General features: G+C 40.2%; 1 protein-coding gene across 1 annotated transcript in view; it reads left to right on the top strand.

The window, feature by feature from the left end:
• Positions 1-23,733, top strand: part of INPP5A (inositol polyphosphate-5-phosphatase A) — a 232,977-nt gene that overhangs the window by 46,096 nt on the left and 163,148 nt on the right. The window contains 1 exon segment of the mRNA XM_032231735.1: positions 9,153-9,194. Coding sequence (XP_032087626.1) covers positions 9,153-9,194 — 42 coding nt within the window.

The following is a 23,733-nucleotide window of genomic DNA, read 5'->3' as shown; positions in this document are numbered from 1 at the left end:
ATTTCTAAAATTGTTTTTAAGTAAGTTTCTCTATATCTCACCCTTTAATGAGGTTGTTTTAGAATATTTCATGATATGCTATTGTTGCATAATTCCAGTGTGTCTGTCTGTGTATATGTGTATATTTCCTCTGTGTGTGTGTGTGTGTGCGTGTGTATTTCCATTGTGCTATCTTTTAATATGATGGTCAGGCTTTTTTTTTGCTAATTAATGGTTTGAGTAGTTGGTATTTTTCCGTTTGGCTGATTTTCTTGGCTTTATACCTTTGTTGCCAGTAAAATTCAGACAGGAATGCAGGGGCATTCATGGAAGAAAATACAATAATTTAAAAATTGCACTCAGGATTATATTGCTTTAATTACATATTTAGAACTTGGCTTCACCTGAATATAGTACAGGTAACCCTCAACTTATGACCACAATTGAGCCCAAAAATTCTGTGGCTAAGCGAGACATTTGCTAAGTGAGTTTTGCCCCATTTTAGGACCTTTCTTGCCACAGTTGTTAACTGAACCGCTGCAGTTGTTAAATCAGTAACACGGTTGTTAAGTGAATCTGGATTCCCCGTTGACTTTGCTTGTCAGAAGGTCGCAAAAGGTGATCACAGCAACGGTCATAAATATGAGTCTGTTGCCAAGCATCTGAATTTTGATCATGTGACCATGAGGATATGCTGCAAAGGTCATAAGTGTGAAAAATGGTCCTAAGCCCCATTTTTCAGTGCCGTTGTAATGAGCTGTTGTTAATCGCGGATTAGCTGTATTGAGCATTTTGTTTACCCTGTTCAAAATGTGAACCTTGAAGGCATAGGGCCACTCTTTTAAAACCCTCCCGGATGCCTCCTCCTCCCTCTCCTCCTCCTTCCGTTTGCAAGGGGTCCCATTGTTAACACTCGTATTTCACAGGGGCCTGGAAGTACGGGTGGAACCTGTTGGCCTACAGGAGGGCTCCAGTCAATTAATTGCATTCAATGTAGAAGCCTCTTTATAAGGATTCCGAGGAGGGTACAGTGGAAAGTAGTAATAAAAAGCAGATTAAAAAAACAGGATCTCTAAACATCTGGAAAAACAGCCATTCCGGCCAAAAGAAAGATGGAGGTCCCCACCACCACTGGCTGAATCCAAGGCTCCAGGGGGAATAGCCAAGTCCTCGAGGCTCTTTTAGACACAGTCAAAGTGATGGTCAGATAAATCTCAGGAAAGATGGGCGTTCAGGCGCTAAACAGAAAAGGTTAGAAAGGGGAGACAGGGAGACACTGCAGTTAAAACTGCCCATTTAGAGGCCTCCAGTCCCAACTGCATGTTATATAGCAGAATTCATTGAAAAATAATTTCAACTATCAGCTGTTTCACCCAATTAAGACTATTGGTTCTTTTCTCCAAATCAATTTCATTCATTCTGTCAGCCTGCAAACTTCTATTTACAAGTAACATTCGTTACAAAGCAATTTAAAATAATTCTGAAAGCTTGCTGTGTACTTTTTCTCATTTGCAATCTTTATCTGGTAGCTGATATTATTCCAGTTAAATCTTTAAAAATAGTTTGAATGTTAGGGAAACAAGTTAACGGTGCTGTGAAATGTTCTTTGTTCCAATAACTGAGCAAGTCATTTGGTTTTCATGTGCTTGTAAATGTACTGCTGTAGGTCTGTAAGCAATGTGGTTGAGGGGGATTTCCATTTTTTTAGCATTTAAAACGAATAAAGGCCACACAAAACTGTGGATAAGTAACTCAACTTCAGGATCCAACATTCCGGGAAAAGGTCAAAACGGTGCCTAATTAAAGGGAACTGTGGTGAACTGTGCAGAAGGCCTTGCAATGTTAAGAGTTTCCATATGCTTTCAGAATGTGAAAGAAAAAAGACTAGCAGAAGGAATTAAGGACCAACAAAGAGAAAGTCCATTCAAATTATGTACAGTGTCTTTCTGTAGGACAGAAGAGTTGAGCGAAGGAATTATTCTTCCTGTGAACTGAATATACAGTTTAAGGGTTCAGCTCTAGCTGTACTAATTTCCCCCACCACCACCACCACTTCTGCAGATGTTTCCCTGCAAAAGCAGCTTGCAGTGTCACTTAGCATCCATGCTCTAGACCAATATTTCTGTTCACGTATTATTGTGCTAAAGCCTGAACCAGGATTTTGAATAGGACTCCCCCACTGGAGCATATCATCTGGGGAACAAGTCCATAAGCTTTTTGGACAGTCAGGAGGTTTTGAATATTGAGCGTACGGTACAGGATCAGCACCTCCATATCGCAGTCACTCACCATTTTATTTTCTGTGAATGCCATTCCTTTCCATATGGGACTCACTGAAATGGTTGAAAATACATTTTATATTTGAGGCTTATGTTGTGCTTTGCAGTATTCTAGTTTATCAATTTTTTTTAAGTAAAAGAACATTGCAAAAATAAGATTAATCAATGCAGGAACTTGGCAGGATCCTAGGAGGATGCCAGAGGGCAAATTGTTGCATCTGGTACCATGCTAGGAATACAAAAATTAGGAGTTCCTTGGGAGAAATATAATATAAAAACCATTTTCTGAAATAAAATTGTGCAACAGCAAATTTAGGAAGTAGTTGTTTATGGCTGGGATTTACTTATTGCACTAAATCCTAATAGGATTGCTTGTTTTTGGATTAGCATATATGCATGTAAACTAATTTTTAATTTGTATCCATTAAGTTGTATGGTTGGTTCAACATACTACAGTTAAACAGATCGTGAATTAGCCCAATGTGGGAATCTGATCCCTCAGCTCATGTTATTGTTCCATGTTTTTTTTTAATTTTTTGTTTTTTTATTCAAAAAGTTAAAATACAAACCAAAAAGAGTAAAAAATTACTTTACAAAAACAAAAGAAAAATAAAGAAGACGTTGAAAAATGTGCATTAAAAAAGACAAAACACACACACACACACATATATATATTATCCCCACTGTTAAATACTGATAAATATATTGCAACAATATTAATTTCCCACTCCTTGCAAAGCAGATCCATTTTTTTAAATTTCTAACTATTGCAAGTTATTGACCTGTTATCTATGTATTATATTAAAAACAAAATGGTTAACGGGCAGAACAACAAAAAAAAAGCAAAATTAAAATTCCAAAACCTTCTGTTAACAATTTGTTGTTGTATTCAATTTGTAGAAAGTTGATTTGTAGAGAAGCTTCTTATCTACATGATACTGTTCCATATTAACTTTGGGATGTCATATTTGGCTGTCTGTTATTTATATCACAACCGATATCAGCTTTGTATTTAGCGTATAGCACAATGCTCTTTGGAAGTTGAAATAATTTGAGGATAACCACATTTTCTGCATCCTTGCAATTCCTCCTTGAACCTTGCTTTTAGAAAATATGATCAGTGCCATATTTTCCACAGAGGTTTAGCAACCTATCATCTTCATCTTTAGTTTTAGAACAAATTAAAGCTCTATACAAATGAGACATGAAATGGAAAGTAGTTTTTCCCGGATGAAATCCTATATTATATCTATCCTAAAAAATAAAGAATTTGTCTTTAGCTAAAGAAATAAAAGGAATTATATCTACTGTGGCAAGTGACAGTCTGATTTTTATGTCTTGCTTGATCAACATTTGAGTTGATCACGGTTTATTAATGGACATTCAGACGGCTAACTAATGTATGTCAGCGGATGAATAAGAATGAAATTCCAGCTGGTTTTTCCAGGAACAGAACTTTGGCTTTTTAGGAACTTGCTGGCATTTTTCCATTATTACCTCTGCCAGTTTTATTTCTTTCCAGATATGAAGTGAGTAGCAGTTTGGATTATCAGAAATCTTTTTACTTAGAAGAAATATATATATATATATATCCCACTTCATTTGGTTATTTTCTTAAATTAAAACTCCTGGGTGCCACCAGAATTGTTCTTGAGTTGGCTGGCCCAACGTTCAATAAATAAACCTTACAAATAAATCCAGAGAAGGTATAGATTCAAACCTTTTTGTTCAGTTCTTCCCACTTTTCTGGAATCTGGCACTTGCTGCAGGTGTATGAACTGTGGTGGCAGTACTACAGTACTACTAGAGGGCGGTACTACATTCACTGCTTACTCCAGGAGTTTGATTCTGAGCAGCTCAAGGTTGACTCAGCCTTCTGTCTTTCTGAGGTCAGTCAAATAAGGAGCCAGATTGTTGAGGGAAATCTGCTGACTCTGTAAAACTGCTTACGGAGGAGGTCTGTAAAGCACCGTGAAGCGGTATATAAGTCTAAGTGCTATTGCTATGTCTAGAGCACCATTTCCCCAGCATTGGCTAGGGCAGCGATGGAGAACCTTTTTTGACTTGCGTGCCATGGGGGGGGGAGTGCAGGGGGGGGTCTAATAATGCAACACACGGCCCCCAAGAGCGCATGCGCACATGAGAGGCGCTCCTCACCCATTTTTCAATGCTTTTTTCACCCTCCCCGGGGTCCAGAGGCTTTATAGGAGCCTGGGGAGGGCGGAAACAGCCTCCCCCCCCCGGAGTCCCTCGGGAGGCTTCAGGGACCTTCAGGAGGCTTCCCTAAAGTCTACGAAGGGCAAAAAACAACCCTCCAAGCAAACTGGAAGTCACTTCCGGTTTGCTCGGAGTGTCGGTTTAAGCCCTCCGGAGACTTCAGGGATCTTCAGGAGGCTTCCCTGTTGGTATTTGCTGGTAGCTCCTGTTTTACTCACCTCGTCTTATGCATTTTGTCAGTGTACGCTGCTCTGTAGCACACAATTATTTGATAGAAGATGACAAGGTGTAGTTTTAAGAGCCAGTTTGGTGTAATGAGTAAAGCATCAGCCTATAAACTGGGAGACTGAATTCTATTTCTGCCTTAAACACAAAGCCAGCTGGGTGACTTTAGGCCAGTGCGTCCCCTTCAGCCACAGCGAGAAGGCAATGGGACACCATTTTCAAAAGAATTTGCAGTCACCGAGAGTCAAAAACTGACTCGAAGTTACCCACAATCCTACCAACAACAAGGTGATATATGGCCCTTCCATTTTGAAGCACAAGTCCATCAGGAAAAACGACTGAACATCTAAAATGTAGTCACACGTGATCCAACATCAGAACATCAATACAGGATGATAAGTACTTTTTGGGGTGTCCATTGTAACTTTGAAGGGTCACTAATGACCGGTTGTAAGTCGAGGATTACCTATAACAGTGTTGCTCTCCTTGTTATCTGAGAATTTGTCCGACTCTCCAACGGAAAGGAGGTTTGGAGATAACATATGAAGCTGAAGGCTCGGTAGAAAGGAAAGATTTAGGAATGTTCCTTCTTCGTCGCTTGCTGTTCCTCCTGAAAGGAACTCAAAAATTATCCCCCAGTTCCTCAGCTTTATTGAATGCAGAGAAATCTGTTATATTGTCATGATATATGTTTATATAATTTCAAATAGTACCTGGCACATATATTTCAAGATGCTGAGGAACTTGTAGTTCAGATGCACTTTCTTTGAAATTTTCCAGAACAAAGAAATGAGCAATAATAATCGTAATTGTAAATAATAATGAAGAGTTACCAAAGTACACGGACTGAATTCCTCCATCCCCCCTTCCCTTTCAAACCTTATGTAATACTGGAATTATTTGACACCTATAAAACAGCTCTCATAAAGTATTTTATAGAACATTTTGCTTTTTCATAACACTGTTGACTGACTGCTTTTTCCACAAATTCCTCTTCTGGGTACAACGTTGTTCTTCAGTCTTTCAGTCTTGCTATGAGTGAGTCAGCTCTTCATTTCCCATCAGAGATTTATTGATCTGAACTCCAACTGTAAAAAGCTAATGTCCAGTTTATATAACAAATTGAGTCTGGCATATTCATTTTTAAAAGACTTTTAGCACTCAGAACATGGTGAGAAGAACACTTGCTATTATCAAAAATGTTCCAGAGTGGCGCAATTATTTCCTCTATTTTTCCCAAATAACGCTTAAAATAATAAATCTTCAAAATATGTGGGATTTCTTTGTTTTCGAGTTCTTCTTTCTTTCCTATTCATGTCTGGGCAATCTCCATCATCAGCCTTGAAGTAGTCTTTTAAATTTAAATCTACAGGGCTCAAGCCCTGACTATCCTTCACACTTCTCCCTTATTAATCTTCATTGCATAATTGTTGAAGAGTAAATTAAAATTACTAAACAGTTTTACGCATTTTCCAGATAAATCTGTTGCTGCCCACAACATCCCTTCCGAGGGCTTAGAAGGGTAAGAGAAAAAGGCACTGAAGAATGTTGACACGCTAATTTTAGAATACGTGAAGAACTCTGCACTTAATTATATGTGTTCCTTAGGGAAAATAATCTGAAAAAAAAAGTTAATTACAACTTTGGTTTTAATGTTAATTAATTTTGTGAAACAATCCGTATTTAAATATGAAAAACTTTGCAAATAAATAGAACAGATGCTCAGTGTCCTCCCTCCCTCCCTTCCTCCCTCTTTATGCTAAATTGAGATTTTGAAACTTGGTCCTCTTAATGAAATTCCAAACCCCTAAAACACTCGCATGCCGTACGGGCAGTTCTCGGCTTACAACCATTTTTTTAGTGACCATTGGAAGCTACACTAAAAAAAAGTGACTTATGTCCGTTTTTATACTTAACAATCATTGCAGCATCCTCATGGTCATGTGATCAAAATTTGGATGCTTGGCAACTGGTTCATATCTATGATGGCTGCAGTGTCCTGGGGTCACATGATCAGCTTTTGCGGATCTCCTGACAAGCAAAATCAACGAGAAAGCTAGAGTCACTTAACAATTGTGTTACTAAGTTAACAAGTGCAGTGAGTCACTTAACAACTGTGGCAAGAGAGGTCGGAAAATAGAGCAACACTCACTTAACAACTGTCTTGCTTACCAACAGTCATTTTGAGCTCAATTGTGGCTGTAAATCGAGGATTATCCGTAAATGCAGAGACCACACAGCTCAACATTTCAGCTGCTTCTGTGGCATGTAGCTGCTGCTGCTGCTAAAAGTTGATGGTAAACTGATTCTTTTTAAAATAATTTTAATGAAGATTTTAATTACAGTAGTAAAAGCGAATATAAACTAAACTCAGAGAAAGAATGAGAAATAGAAGAAATAAAAAGTGCAGGGAAAGAAAAAGGAGAAGGCAAGAATAAAGGAAAATAAATACATAAATAAATGACTTCCAATCTTCATCACAAGTATAAACAAACTTGATAACTCATCACCCCCAATGATATTATAAACAAATATATCTCTTCCTCTACTCTATCCCTTATCGGTATGCAAGCCCACAAATCTTCATTTATTTCAGCCCTGGCATCAGCAAAAAGCCTTTAAAGAATGATCAGAGCTTTATAGAGCCATCTTATTTAACCTTGGTCAAACAAAACAGCTTTATATTCCTTCCGACGATCTTTAATTCATTCAAAGGTCATAGAGTTCTCTTTCCAGTTTCTCTTTTTCCATCCCAAAGGTTTGTTTGAGGCTTTAGCAAACATCTTTTGTAAAACCAATAAAAATATCCAGATTATTCCCTTGCTTTATCCTTTGTATTTTCACTTTGACTTTCAAAACATTAATCAACCTTTATATATCCAATAGAAAGTCCCTCATCAGGTCATTTTCATGGATTGTCATTTGCAGTTCCACTTTAGCTGCCTTCTCTATCTTGCAATCCGTTGTTGTTGTTGTTGTTGTTGTTGTTGTTATACTTTTATTAATAAAACATGAAACTCAGCCAACTGAACATTTAAAGATGTATCACAAATATTATTGACTGGCACTGCTGGTTGATACGGGTTGCTGCCAGCATCCTAGGTATCGACCAAGTATCTTCTTAAAACGTATGATTTCTGAGTTTTTTTGCAGTTATGCAGGTGTTATTGCAGAAAGCTGTAATTTCTTGATGTATTTTGTAAAATTCTTGGACATAGTGCCCGGATGACAATGGGTATCACTGTCATATGTTTAATCCATAATCGCATAGTTTCAATGGGCCAGGTTGCAATATTTTGTTATTTTTTCTAGCTCTTTTCTAGATGATGATGATGATGATGTAGTATTTCTGGTTGTGCTGTTTTTGTATGAGGTAAAATTTATTTCAAGTCAGTCCTATCTTTTGGACATACTATTCATGGAAGCAGATATCACTGCTGACATCATAGCTACCAATTTCTGGCTCCATTCTTTGGAAATCTGAAACATTTCAAATGTTTTCTGTCGTTTTGTAAATTTCTGTACTAAATGAAAACAAAAGACAAGTTTACACTTTCCCCCCTTTTTCTTTTCTACTTAAAATCTTTAGTCCCTTCTAGTATCCAATTTCTGAAATGTCTGTTATGATTTAAGATAGAAAGAATAATTTGGTTCCCACACAAAGATATGCATTTTATTTAATTATTTCTAAAATCTTATAATAAAAGTTTCAATATTTTAAATTGGTCTGTACTTTAATTCATTTGTAACTCTTGGATAAAAATCGTATTTAGCCTTTTGGTGTTTATTTCCATTCTTAAAATTGTCCTTTTTTTTTTTTCTGTTCAAGAGAGAAAGTAAACTCATTACGTGGTTTTTCAAACTTTTCATTCCAAAGATCTCCAGTAGCTTTAGGATAATTAAATAAACAATTCTTGAAAGCGATTAGAAAGTGAAGTTATCCAACGCCATGTCCCTGAAAAGGCTCTGCTGTGATTGTCAGCATGTTGGATGATACCTCTGTCTCCCTCAAACCTGGAGTATACCGTAATCTGCTACGCTTTTGCCTTGCCCACATTCCATAAGATTTGACTGATTAATTATTTGATAACTTCAGTTTCTAAGACCGCTCATTCACCAACAATTCTGGACATGCTACGGACAATTAAGTGTAGTTCTTGATAAAAGAAAATCTGCACCTTTACTCTTTGTGCTTAAGACTAAACCACATTTGATTTTGTTAATACGTAGTTGCTTCCAAATTCTGTGATTTTGAACTTTAATGTATGGTTGCTTTTACAAGCTTCACATTTTTATCTGTGTGCATAAGTGTGTGTGAGTGTGTATTGACCTGAGTGATTATTTCATTGGTGTTTATAGTCAAGTATAGTCACTCTATTTATGACTAATTGTAATATTTATTGGTACTCGTGGACTTTAATTATGTACTCACTTTAATTATTTATTTTCCAGCCAGAAAACCTGCAGAAGAATTGGCTTCGGGAATTCTATCAGGTACCCATTTATGTTTTCATTCATTTTGGGTTTGTTCATTAAGTACAGGGAGTCCTCCACTTACGACCACAATTAAGCCCAGCATTTTTTAAGCGAAACCCTGGCTTCCCCGTTTGTCTTTGCTTGTCAGAAGGTTTCAAAAGGGGATCACGTGGCCCTAGAATGCTGAATCCGTCATAAATGTGAGACAGCTGTCAAGCATCCAAATGTAAATCCCACGACTATGGGGGATGCTGCATCGTAAAGTGTGAAAAATGCTCACACGTCCCTTTTTTCAGTGCCGTTGAAACTTTGAATGGTCACTAAATGAACTGTTGTAAGTTGGGACTATCTGTAGTTCATTACATCTCTCCTTTCTCCACCCCTCCCACCCCCCCCCCGCACAAAGAACTGAAACCGCAAGAAGCTTCTCCACCGCCTCTCTATTCCACGCAGCAAGTCTTTTGCAAGAGATACTAAAGCTGCCAATCTGTGGCCAATGGGGGGATCCCTCCAAGAACTCAAAAATCTCTTCCTCTCTGACTTTCTAGCAGCTTAAAATGTCCGTGGAGATTCTCAGTCATGGTCTCCCCAAAGGAGCTTTTTCAGAAGGCAACTCGACTTCCTTTATTTTTCCTTGGAGACGTTTCGCTTCTCATCCGACAAGCTTCTTCTCGGCTGAGAAGCGAAACTTCTTCAAGGAAAAACAAAGGAAGTCGAGTTGCCTTCTGAAAAAGCTCCTTTGGGATTTCTAGCAGCTTATATTTATCGCTTGGACACTGGAGGTTTCGTCCGTCAATCACATACGGCTTCTCCATCAAGTTGCCTATTACTGTTTAATAAAAAAAACTGTTGAAATTGATGGCGGCCATGAAATGTGAGGCCAGTGAATTCTACATTTTAATTACCCTTTATGACATATTTCATTGCTTTGCTCCTGAATCAACATTAGTTCTTTCTGGATGTTGTTACTTATTGTTTTTAATTTTTTTCATTGTTTTATAGTTTCAGAACTACAAACTACCCAAAGCCTCTTGGTTGAGTTGGGCGGCTATGGATATTGAACGAACAAAGATTGTTTGTTTTTTTTTTAAATATTGACATATCTCCATATTTTCCATGCCAAGCTTGCTTTTGTGCATCTCTGTCCCCTTGCCACTGGCCGTCCTTCTCTTCAAGTTGCAAGCGTCAAAAGCTGTTCCCCCAGTCCATCCCCAAAGTTGGGGGGGTCTACAGGGAGTGGGTTTAAAAATGCAAATTGCAAGTGCCATTTTTTCTTTCGCAGCCTGGAATTCCTCTGAAAATGGTCTGGTCCTCTACATATTTTGCTTATTCTTTTCTGCATATTTTCCAACTCTTACAGTCCCTTTTTCCCAGTCCATAAACTAGAGCCGTATGGGCTATTTTTCTCACACTTTTGACCATTGCAGCATCCCCACAGCCACATGATTTACATCCGGATGCTGGATAACTGGTTTATACTTACGGGGGTCCTGGAGACATGCGATCACCTTTTGCGACCTTCGGGGAAGCAAAATCAGTGGGGAAGCCAGATTCACTTAACAATGGTGTTACTAATTTGACTATTGCAGTGATTCACTTAACAACTGTGACGAGAAAAGTCATAAAATGGGACAAAACACACTTAACAAATTTCTCACTTAGCAACATAAATTCTGGGCTCAATTGTGGTTGTAAGTTGAGGACTACCTGTATGTCAGGACATCACTGTATTGAGAGGGTTTTTTAAAAAATCTGTTCCTTAATTTTTTTCTGTTTCTCCGTTTCTTTCATCACACAATGTGTATTAAACTGGCCACTGTGACTCAACACAAATCTTCTCCCACTAATCATTGCGCGAGACGGTTCCTTTACGCCAAGTTTCCCCAAAATGGTCAGGCCGGCTTCACCTTGGATTCGTAAGAATAAAGGTTTTTCTATTTTGAAGGAGGCAATCACGGCAGTCGGAGGGAGGCATCGCCTGTGCAGCAGAAGAAGAAGCTGGAGTTTAGATGGTTTGTTTTGGGAAGTTAAAACTAAGATAAGCCACAAACCACATTTCCTCTTATGCGCTTCTGGGCTATGAATTTACATATGTCATTGTGTCAACCAACAACGGTACAACTTTCTTTGAGTAAAAGACTTTATTTTAAAATGAGGAAGAATTTCTAGAAAATAGAACATACGACTCAAATCCCTTTTTGTAATTTTTGGAAAACCACTGTGGTCATGTTTTCTTGGTTAGTTTAACTGTTTCAACTGAAGTTTTGATTAAAAGTGCTGTTTATATTTTGCTGTTTGGAGCAGATGGTAAATTTAAGGTTTATTGAGTAGCAATAACATCTTTTTTTAAACAAAAAATATTCCAGTTGCATTGATCCATTGTGTTCCTATACAGTTAATAGAAGAGGTAATACTGATTTTTTTTTTTCATATTTGTGCTTGCGTGTTATCAGATCCTGCGTTTCGAAACCACAAAAACCATTACTGTCATTGTATTATTGTGATGCCAACTTGTTACTTATCGTTTTTCTAGCTTGAATGAAGTTGTGATAGGTTTGTTAATTAGCTCACATTATGAGGCAACAACAAGAAACCGTGAAAGAAACAATTTATTTGCATGTCACGATAAGCAAAAATTCTGAAGAAATTTGGCATATTGTGAAATGAATTTTCACTCTTGTTTGGCTCCTCCCACCAAAAGGAGTTTGCTAAATCTGTTGAAACTGTTTCCATGGTTTGTTTAGCCTGGAATAAAAATAATTTGGAACTCTGGCTCGTTTCTCTCCGACAAATTAGTTTTGGAATCTTTTCCGTTTCAGAAAAGTTGGCCTTGACTTAGGAGTAACTTAAGCAAAGTGGCACATTTGGGAAAGTTGTCCAGGCCGGCTCAGGATAACTAAGAAAGGCCGTATGTCTTTGTATAAAACGATCATATAAGTTTTTTTGTGTAAGCTGTTAGCAATAGGCGGATAAAGCAGATTGAGTCATGGGTAGATGGGTCCTGATATAATGAGCTATCTGGAAGGATTTTTATTTATCCTGGCAGGAAAAAAAAGATCTGAACACACTTCTAGTAGACACGAAGATTTGGTATCCATCACAAGAAATATATCATCAAGCAGCTTTACAAATGAAGGATTCTTCGTACGAGAGTGTTAGATAAAAAAGAAGAGCTACGTAACTCTAAATTTTATATCCAATTAAATAGAAATCACATGCTAAGATTCAAAAGGGGAATTAAATGGGGGGAAAGTAACAACTGGAAAAACCGTACAGGTAGTCCTCGACTTACAACAGTTCATTTAGTGATCACTCAAAGTTACAATGGCACTGAGAAAAGTGACTTATGACCATTTTTCACACTTATCATCATTGGCAGCATCTCCAGGGTCACGTGATCAGAATTTGGGTAGAATAGAATTCTTTATTGGCCAAGTGTGATGGGACACATAAGGAGTTTGTCTTTGGTGCCTATGTGCTCTCGGTGTACAGAGAAAGACAAGATACATTCGTCAAGAGCCATAAGGTGCAGCACTTAATGACGGCCATGCTTGGTAACTGAGTCTTATTTATGACGGTTGCAGAGTTCCAGGGTCACGTGATCAATTTTTACAAACTTCTAACAAGTGGAGTCAGTGGGGAAGCCAGACTCACTTAACAACCACGTTACTAACTTTAACAATTGCAGTGGTTCACTTAACAACTGTGGCACGAAATAGTCATAAAATGGAACAAAACTCATTTAACAAATGTCTTGATTAGCAACATAAACTTTGGGCTCAATTGTGGTTGTAACTCGAGGACTACCTACAGTTTGCTAAGATCACCCTGGTGGTGGAAATGACAGGTAACTGTCTTGTGCCTGTTATCCCCCGTAATCCACATGTTAAATTTTCCGGGTAACTGCGGCAAGGTATCAGGACGGTAACCTTAACCCAAGGCAGAACCAGACCAGCCTCTTCCAAATTGTCTCAACGCGTTCATAATTTTAAGTAGTCAACCACAGAAGGCTGGCTTAGTCTTTGTCCAGGTGTTTGGGTGGACCATCATTCCAAGGATCGTTAAGCATGGGCCACTTTACATAGGTTGATTGAAAGACTTACAATATTAAAAATAAACATATTGTCAGGTATCTATGTCAACATTGTGTAGTGGTTTAATTTATGCATCCGTACTCCAAGCAATCCTGTATTTCTTTGGAAATGAGGTTAATGTCATGGACATGAGGAACCAAGCACTTTTCGGCGGTTGCCAAATTCCAGCTTGCCTTAAGCACCTGTGTACCTTCCTTTTAGCCCACAGTCTTGTTGCTGTAGCCGCCTCTTTACAGAAACCTCTGGCCAAAAGTAGCAAGACGGTAGTGATCAGAGAGACAGTATCAGAGGCGCAGTACTGCAGGCTCCTTCTGCTGACTGCCGGCTGCCTGCAATTTGGCAATTCGAATCTCACCAGGCTCAGGATTGACTCAGCCTTCCACCCTTCCGAGGTCGGTAAAATGAGGACCCAGGTTGTTGGGGGCTGACTCTGTAAACCACTTAGAGAGGACTGTAAAGCACTGTAAATGCTATCGTGAAACAGGATCTGAGAGATATTGATAGGGGCCCCCAGTTGTCCTTGTTAATGACCCAAAGCTGTCACCAGCTTTGACCATTGGAGTTTTTTAGGAAAGTCTTGAAGACAAATTGCTGCCAGTGATCAACTGGTCAGCTCTTAAAGCCAACTCATAGGAAGGCATTGTACTGAAGGCAATTATGTTTTTTTTTTAATGGCTTCTGTATCGTTTACTGCGAGTGTTTTGGACCTTCCTGTCATATGTTTCTGGCCGTATCTGTATGCCACAGGTGGAACGACACCGTAGCAACTGTTTTGATTAGAGGGAAGAGATGGACATCGATTCAGCAAGAGAGAAAATTGTGAAAGGAGTCATAAGGTTGAAGTTAATTGCAATCAGAGGTGATATTTAGCCCGTTCGGACCCGTTCGCCTGAACTGGTAGCGGGAATCGCAGGTGGGCCTCCTACCCCCCCTGGCTCTATGGCGTCCTACTTAGGCACCTTTTCAAGTGACATTTTCAACTCACATTTGCGACCCAGTGGGGAAAGTGAGTGAATCCCACCCCTGATTGCAGTGACCTCTCGGCAAGAGCAGAGAGAAAATACTGAGATAAAATATAGAAAAGGAAAAAGACAACAAAGAAAAGCAAAAAATGAAGTGAATGGAAGACGTAACAAAATAGCAGGGAGGTACTGCAGATGTCCATGTTATGGAAAAAGCTGGTTGGCAATTTTCCTTGTGGATGTTATTTCGTTTGGAACATCAGATATAGAATAGGCTTTAGAATAACACAGAGTAGCTGTTGGTGTTATACGATATTTGTTTTGATTGCTAACATTAAGTCGCTAGATAGAGCAAGAATGAACATTTCCTTCCCCCCCCCCCCCCCCCGACTCAGTATATGTGGCATGCATTTTTAACTGTCCCTTGAGGCTTGAGGCTTGGGCATGCTAAAAAGCCACATCGCTTCTTATTATAATCCTGCTTTTTAAATGTATAGCTCAAAGTGGTGAACATACGTAATATTCCTCCCTCCTATTTTTTCCACAACCATCCTATGAGATGGGTTGCATTGGGAAAGCGTGAATGTCCCAAGATCACCCAGCCAGCTTTCACCCCCTAAGGGAGACTAGAAAGTCTCCTGGTTTCTCAGCCAGCGCCAAACTGGTCTCTCATAAGTTGCAGAGGGTTTTACGTGCTATTCGGTCTGTGTGTACTTGGTTACACAGAGATAGACACAGCAATACTCATTATATAGCCTGGGTGTTTTCCGGGGAAGTAGCAGGAGGGGTCACGGCACAGAGCCCTCATCAGAGCCTTCCCCAGACTCCAGGACTGGCCCATCTTCCTCCCCCACCTCCTCACTGTCCGAATCTTCTGCCAGCTCTGTTGGCCGCTGGCGGGCCACAACAGGTTGTGCAATTTTTGAGGACTTCTGGGCTATAGCTCAATATTTAGTATTTTCGCCCTCTAAGGAATTTCTACCCTGCTTTCCAGGATGGAATGGGAAAGTGTTAGTACTCCGTTCTCTCAATGAAAACCCAATCCACAAGATCCTAATCTAATTGAAATTTTAGATGGGCGCTAACACCTGAGTCAATTGCCAAAAATAATGAAAGTTGATCTACAACCTCTTTTCATTCCTCTCTCTCACCAAAATTCCACATTCTTTATACGAGCCTTGGTTTGCTGCACTTAAAGCCTTTGAGTTCATCTTAGAGGTTGGAGGTCAGTTAAGTGAGCAGGAGAGGACTGGGTTCTTTCATAAATACAGCCGTTTCAATTTAAAAAAAAAAAAATAGTCTTATTTTCCACCATCTGGAAATCCTCATAACACCAATTTATCTAACCTGAAAACAGCCTCCAATAAGTATAATCTTTATTGTCATTGTACTTAAATACAACGAAATTGGTTATAATAAAGAGCACTATGGAACCATTTAAATATTTTTAAAATCTTCCTTTACTCCAAAGTGCCAAACCCAGGATGAAAGAAGCCTTTATAATGTGACATTGGATTTCTTTGAGATTTTCTCAAAAATACATTTTATTAAAAGTTTTAAAAACAAGAGTAAAAATTAATATAGGGTTTCGCTTAGCAATCATTTGCAGGGAAATAGGAAAATAGGAAAAAGGATAATGATGGCTTCCAGTTTTCTCAAGAGCAATTAAAAGTAAGATTGTAGCTAAAGTTACTCTATGGTTGTGATTCTTGTGACTCTCTTCTTTCTATAATCTAACCTGTCTTAATCATCAGCACCAGAGCTTCGTTTTCTTCTATTTTATGCAAAAGGTGCTTAAAGGGTTTACGGCAGTAAACATAAACATTGGCCTTTTCTGTAACAAAACAGCTCAGTAGAATTTATTTGAGCCTCTGCTCTGATTAGTTTGCTTTTTTTGTGCTACAAAATCCGCACATGGGTCCTATTTCAATTCTAATGGAGAAACTAGAGCAGAAGGGAAGGGCAGAAGGGCTCAGAATTTATCACGCTTGGGACGGCAGCCAAGCCGGCTGTGTGACAATGTCTGTGACATCATGGAAACTTGTGGTATCCTGTGTTATGGCAGCAAGAAATGCATACTTTGCTCACACAGTCTTCTGAATAGATGTTAAGCTTTTACGGAACTCAATCAGAACGATATCGTAAGCGGTGCTTAATTGCTGCTTTTAAAGCAATAAACAAACTTGGCACTTCGAAGATTCAAAAATACAGTTGCATTATACTTCCGTTCCATTCTTTTCTCTAAACTATTTAGAGGGAGCTTGGTTAGGTCAGCCAAATATGCTAAGCTGTGGGCATTCAACCCCAGGGAGGGCCAATCCATCTACTGTTTCCTCCTTCCTACCAACTTGCCTCTTCCGATGTGGATGCCGGGAAGAGCTGGGGTGGTGGTGGTGGTGGTGGTGGTGGTGGAGGAGGAGGAGGAGGAGGAGGAGGAGGAGGAAGGAGTCCTCGGCCAATTTCTTTCTGAGTAGGTGAGAAGGCAAACCAGTATGTGCCCGTTTTGGAGCAGCTCCGGTGCCCCACGTGGTCACTGAGAGAAGAGCTTCTTATACACATAGAAGCCACCCAGCCCAGCAGAACAGGTGACAAGGACACCTGGATCACACCAGAACCATTTACAATATATCTATATATATATCTGCAGCCACCATGGTGCTGGTTTAAGTGAGTTAAAAAGGTGAAATTGCTCAGGATATTGTTTCTGTTTCATTTTGTGTGGGTTTTTGTTTGGCTCTGATTAAATCAGGAGCGTAGTAGACACGGTTGTAAAACACTGGAGAGTGAAAAGGAACTATTACGTATGCATCCCAAGTGAAATAACACGGAAGGCTGCGCCTACAGCCACTCCCGCCTCCTGGTAAGAGCCTTAAGTTCAGAGCCTTATTTAAATAGCTTCACGCTTCTCTATCGCCCTCATCCAGATTTCAAATAAATCCACTTAAATCTTTTTCTCCTTCTCCTTGAAATCTCGCAAGGTAAAATGTTTGAATGCTTAAACATATTTAAGCTATTTTATGTTTCTCTTGCTGAAAGTAACCTTCAGGCAATCAATTACTTGCTTAGGTTCTTAGTTCTGACCAAGAACTGGGAGCCCCTCTCCTTTTAGGCACAAACCGTGTTCCCTTTCTGTCAATATTACAGCAATGCAGCTGTAATTGGGGTTGCAGCTTTCAAGGCATTTGGAATGCAGGCCTTTGTTAGTCGATGCCTTGTCCTTTCATGAGTTTGGGTGAAGAAAACAATAAAAGAAAACTACAGTTTCTGGACAGGTTGGATATTATAATGCCCTTGAATTGATGAAGAAGATCGATGATCGTCTGTTGTAGTTGCCTTTTATTACAACATATATAATACAATAAGTGTGTTTTATCCTATGAAGCTGCTAACACAATGAGCTATTGGGTTCAATTTGTAAGGGAGGGGGCGGCACCTGATTTAGTTTCAAAGTACAGTTGGATTGAGGCAGCTCAATTGGAATAAAGCTATATTTCTCTGGAGATAACTAGATGACCCCCCCTCCCCCCCAATTATGGACTAGCCCTGCTTGGGAAAGTACAATCTTGGGCAGAATTAGAGGTGCAATATCTCTGGAATCAGAAGGCCTTTGTGCCCCAAACCATCATGAATTGTTGAGTCTCTTTGCTCCCAATCTAGATTGAACCAGCCTCCGTCATGGCAGAATCTCAGCAACATATCTTCTAAACTTTTGTGTTGACTTGTATAGCTAAATGCCATCGATGTGTCATGCTGACAGATGACTTTCCTTGATAACTTCATGTAGATTTAAATAAATATGAGACTGTCAGCTCCTGCATGCCTCACAACAGAAGTTCCCAGGTCTCAACTCCCCACCACCACCACACCCATTGCTAACATTTGGTATTCTCTTCTCGGGAAGGAGGAAAACTACTATATCAACAGTCCTCCCTACTCAACCAGCTACATGAGCTAACTCCAAAAGAATGCCATTGCGAGATCAAGCAGGAATAGGGTTGATATATGAGCCAAGGATGTGCCGTGGTTAGAGTGCAATACTGCAGGCTACTTCAGCTGACTGCTACCTGCAGTTCGGCAGTTCAGATCTCACCTTGACTCAGCCTTCTGTCCTTCCGAGGTGGGTAAAATGAGGATCCAGATTGTTGGGGGCAATATGCTGACTCTGTAAACTGCTTAGAGATGGCTGTAAAGCGGCATATGTCTATATACTATATACAATAGCTGTTGCTATTGCACTTTCCCTGTCCTGATCTACACCAGAACAACAGAATTGGGAGGGACTTTGGAGGCCCCCTAATTTGACCTCCTGCTTGGAGCAGGACACCCTATTGTTTCAAACAAATGCATGTCCCATCACTTCTTAAAAACTTCCAGTGATGGAGACCTCACAACTTTTGATCTTAACAAGACATCCATAAAAACAATCAATGGGAGTCCCTTACCTAAGTAACAGATAATCCATTTCTTCCATAGGCATTACAACTGAAGGCTTTACAACTGCTAGACTCTCAACAACCTTCCCCTGAAAAGGAAAGTTGAAGATCAACTTTATTGAAAGTTGCCATCTTGAATGAATGAGGACCAGAACATTAAACCACCATTAAAAAAGCATTCACCAATCATTTTCACCAACTAAGGATAGGAACCCTGCTTACAGATTTGGAAATGGTATCACAAATCTGGTAGGGTGGATAGAGATGCTGAGACACTTCCTGGAAATCCAAACGTTGGAAGGGGGCACTCCAGCTACTGCCTAAGGGGAACAGCGCCATGTCTGGGAGGGCAATAAAAGCTAAGGAGCATAGGAGAAGTTGGAGTGTATAATCATATTTGGTGACACGTTACATAAATATATCATGAATTATTATGGATAAACCTATCTGCCAATAAGCCAACTCTCACATTTTTAACCAAAATAGCATGCAAATTGTGCTACTCCATTATCCATGGGTAGTGCATTTTGCATAGCATTTGAGTTGATGGGCTTATACATAAGTATATATGGTATAGTTCCAAACTATTTCTAGTTTGCTTCTGGGCAGCTGTAAACAGGAACATACTTGTTATATAAATCAGTATTTGTAATGGATATGATTAAGTTTACAGATAATTACTGTGGTAGTTGAGTTCTTAGAAGATTTGGATAACCATCTTTTTATTTGTCCTCTGGTGGGGTTTTGTCTATGGGATTATTTTTATTATTTCATTTATTTTAGTTAATTAAGTTATCTATAATTACTTTGTATCTTAAAAATATTTTACAAATTAACTTTAATATGCCTAATGTGGAAGTTAAACTTTAAAAACAATTGTTATATTTATAACAAGTCAATTGACTTTTTTCTCTGATAATATAAACAGTGCATAGTATAAACACATTAATCACAGTGTGCTTGAAAGGAAGCGCCAGCAGTATTAAAAACGCTTGGAATGTAGTTTTTATTCTATTTATACAGTATTTGCAACAGGGGACATACTTAAAAGAGGTTCCATTAGAAAGCATGGTCCAATCAGTGGTCCAATCAAAAATACGTTCCACTAGAAGGGTGTCAGCACTATAGGGAAGAGTAGACTAAAAATGCCACATAGGCCTAGAACTAATTTCATTAGGGCAGCTATACAGGTAGTCCTTGACTTACGACCACAATTGAGCCCAAAATTTATGTTGCTAAGAGAGACAGTTGCTCAAAGAGAACTTTGCCCCATTTTACGATCTTTGTTGCCACAAGTGTTAAAAGAATCACTGCAGTTGTTCAGTTAGTAGCCCAGTTGTTAAATGAATCTTCCCCGTTGGCTGTGCTTGTCGGAAGTTCTCAAAGGACGACCAGTGGCCCCAGGACAACGGCAGCCGTCATAAATAGGATCTAGGTGCCAAGCATTTGAATCCTTATCAAGTGACCATGGAGATGCTGCGATGGTTGTAAGCGTGAAAAGGATCACAGTGTTTTAGTGCCGTTGTACCTTTGAACGGTCACTAAAGGAACTCTCGTAAGTCGAGGACTACCTGTAATAACAGATTGGCAAGTCTGAATGGACTTCCCCTCCTTCCCTTTATCTTTGTGTGAATTGTGGCTTGTCTAAGATACTTTCTCAAGTTAGTTTCTTTTCAGAGCCAAGGTGGCGCAGTGGTTAAAATGCAGCACTGCAGGCTACTGCTAGATCAGCAGGTCAGCGGTTCAAATCTCACCGGCTCAGGGTTGACTCAGCCTTCCATCCTTCCGAGGTGGGTAAAATGAGGACCCAGATTGTTGGGGGCAATATGCTGACTCTCTGTAAACCGCTTAGAGAGGCCTGAAAGGCCTATGAAGCGGTATATAAGTCTACTGCTATTGCTACTGCTATTGCAACAAGAAGCTTAAGTCACACTTATCTCATCCTGGCCTTGGTAGTAGAGGCTCTTTGTTCTGTCCTTCAAGGTCCTAACCTGTAATCTCCAAAAAAGGATTGACAGTCCTCTGGTATAGGATCCATTAAATCCAAACCTGCTCATTAAAAGAAGAAGAAGAAGAAGAAGATGATGACTATGGGGATGATGCAATAGTTGTAAGTGTGAAAATCGTTCAAAACTCACCTTATTCAGTGCTGTTGTAACTTCAAACGGTCACTAAACAAGCTGTTGTAGGTCGAGGACTACCTGTAATTATAGCAATGCAACAATGGGTTACAGTAAGCTATTTGGATGGAGGACCCGCTCTCTTCCTTGACGCCTCTAGAATCCCACGAGAGGGAAAATGTGGGATAGGTGGACTATTACGCCAGATGGCGACTCTTCCCTGCGTCCGACCACGGCTGTGTGGCGGGAGAATTCTCGTTCTCTGCATCTACTAAGAAAGACGCCTGGTAGACATTGTGGTGGATGGGCACGTTCCTCATTTTTATCTCATGCTTATTATTCTCATCTATGGAAATAATGAAGCTATTAATTGTTTTTCACCATTTTGCAAATAGTATATTTTAATGTGGATTTACATAATTTAGCAAAATGTGCTAAAGTGTCAGATTGTCAATTAAGGTTTGCTGCATTGTCAATTAATTACATTTACAAGCATGGAAAACAAAAAGTTGGTATAGCCGAGGGATGAATTCTGCTTTCTTATTCACCTCAGTAATTTTCTTCTTTCCTTTTTCTTTTTTGGAAAGTGCTTTCCGTAGTTATCTCTGTTTAAAGGAAGTGGCTACAGTAAAATAAAAGTCCAACTTTCTGCAGATACTGTAAAAGATACTTTATCTGTTATTTTTCCTAAGTGGAAAAAATGGTGGTTTCTGTTTTCTTGATAGTATTATACTAGTTTTACTCTTTGCAATATACAAGATGCAGGAAGTGGAATAATTTTGTAGCTATTAATTATGGACAAAATGGAGAAGAGCGTGTGGACTCTACTGTTGGCCACATCCAACAATAATTAATGAGACTCAGTTAATTCAGTGTTTCTCCATTTTGGCAACTTTAAGAGGTGTGGACTTTCATTCCAATAATTCCCCAGCCAGCCATAGTGGGTGGAGAATTCTGGGAGTTGGAATTCCACCTCTTAACGTTGCTAAGATTGAGAAAAACTTAGTTGATTCAAACAAAAATCTAGAGACCCTTAAATTCATAGTCTGTTATTTTCATACATGGGGCCAGGGCAGTGGTGGGTTCTGGATCCCGTTGCAACCGGTACGGTGTAATGAGGCCCAGTGGCCACCACATGAACCCGCATAGCGTGCACATGCATCCTTACCTCCTGCAACGCTCCGCGATGCTTCTGTGATGCTCCAGCTGCTCAGCGGAGCGCAAGCGCCATACAGTCTGTGCGTGGAAGTGCTGAAGAGCTCAAATACAGGTAAGGAGGGCGGGCAGGCGGGTGGGCCCTCTGGAGCAGCGTACCAGAACGGTACCCGGTGCTCCCGGCAGGCACCGGTACGCCTGTACTGGGGCATACCGCCTGCAACCCACCATTGGGCCAGGGTGGGTGTGGCCAGTGCATTGTCACTCATGTCAGGCGTGCCTGTGGTTGCCTGAGTGCTCTGCCAGCGAAAACGGGTTCCTGAGGTCCGTTTTCAGCTGTGACAGCCTCCTGCAACCCTCTGCAGCCCTCCTGAGTTCTGTTTTCACTGGAGGAGGCACCGTGGGCCAGTCCGCTGTTTACAGGGTGGCCCCACAGGCCAGATCTGGCCCCTGGATCTTGAGTTTGACACCCCTGATCTAGACAGACATTCTTAAACTTTTGGTGTCTTGGATTCCTTGGAGAGTCTGGTAAAACCTTTGAACCCCCTCTCAGAATAATGGATTTTAATTCATAAAGTAGAATATGCATAGATTGTGTTACAAAGGAAAACCATTATTCTCAAATTCAATTATAGAAATATTTTAAAAAACATTAATCCATTAAATCATTAGCAACACAATACTCTTTATAATACTCAATTGCATTGAGGCCTGCGAAAGTTAGCATTTTTATAATCTAGAGGTCATAAATTTTCTTTTTGCGGTCTACATTCACTATTAAATGAAAACTATATTTCAGTTAAGAGATTAATGAGAATAAAGTTGTATTCTTTCCCATCCACATTTACAGACCAAGAGCCAAGGTGGCGCAGTGGTTAAATGCAGCACTGCAGGCTACTGCTAGATCAGCAGGTCAGCGGTTCAAATCTCACCGGCTCAGGGTTGACTCAGCCTTCCATCCTTCCGAGGTGGGTAAAATGAGGACCCAGATTGTTGGGGGCAATATGCTGACTCTCTGTAAACCGCTTAGAGAGGCCTGAAAGGCCTATGAAGCGGTATATAAGTCTACTGCTATTGCTATTGCTATTACAGACCCTCTGAAACATATCTGCAGATCCAGGTTAAGAATTCCTAAACTAGACCCTTTTCATTTAAGTTCTAGGCTGGGCTGTGGCACCAAGGCAGCCATGATTGCATTTATGGATGCCTTCTGGTGAAGGTGGAACAGGGTAGTGTCCCCAACTTATCCAATTTCTCAGTAGCTTTCAGTGTTCACTTTATTATCCTTCTCAGCCAGCATTAGTGGTTGGAACAGGGCATTAATTTGCAGTGGTTCTCCATTCTCTTCTGGGCCTAGTTCCAATCAGTATGGGAGAGATCAAGCTCTAGCCCTCTGCATTGCGGGGGCCCTAGAACGCGACTGGCGCTATTTCTCTGTAACCTCTACATGAAACTGCCAAGTGAAGTCACCTATCAATATACTGATAGGGTACGTAGACTAGGGATGTGAAACTCAAGGCCCGCAGGTGCTTAGGCCTGGCCTGTGGGGCCACTCTGGAAACAGCGAAGGACCAGCCAGCAATGCCTCTGCCGGTGAAAACAGCGCCCCCTTCAGCTCCATTTTTGCTGGCAGAGGGTTGCGGGAACCTGTCACAGCTGAAAACAGAGCTTGGGAGCCTGTTTCCTCTGGCAGAGTGCGAGGGCCACCACAGGCGTCCTCCGAAATGAGTGACATTGAGCTGGCCATGCCCCCCCCCCCCCCGGCCATGCCCCCCCCCCAGTTCCCCAAGGTC

Source organism: Thamnophis elegans, chromosome 15, assembly GCF_009769535.1.
Source record: "Thamnophis elegans isolate rThaEle1 chromosome 15, rThaEle1.pri, whole genome shotgun sequence".
Taxonomy (NCBI): domain Eukaryota; kingdom Metazoa; phylum Chordata; class Lepidosauria; order Squamata; family Colubridae; genus Thamnophis; species Thamnophis elegans.
Note: the sequence above shows the minus strand (reverse complement) of the source record. Positions and strands in the feature narration are given on the sequence as shown.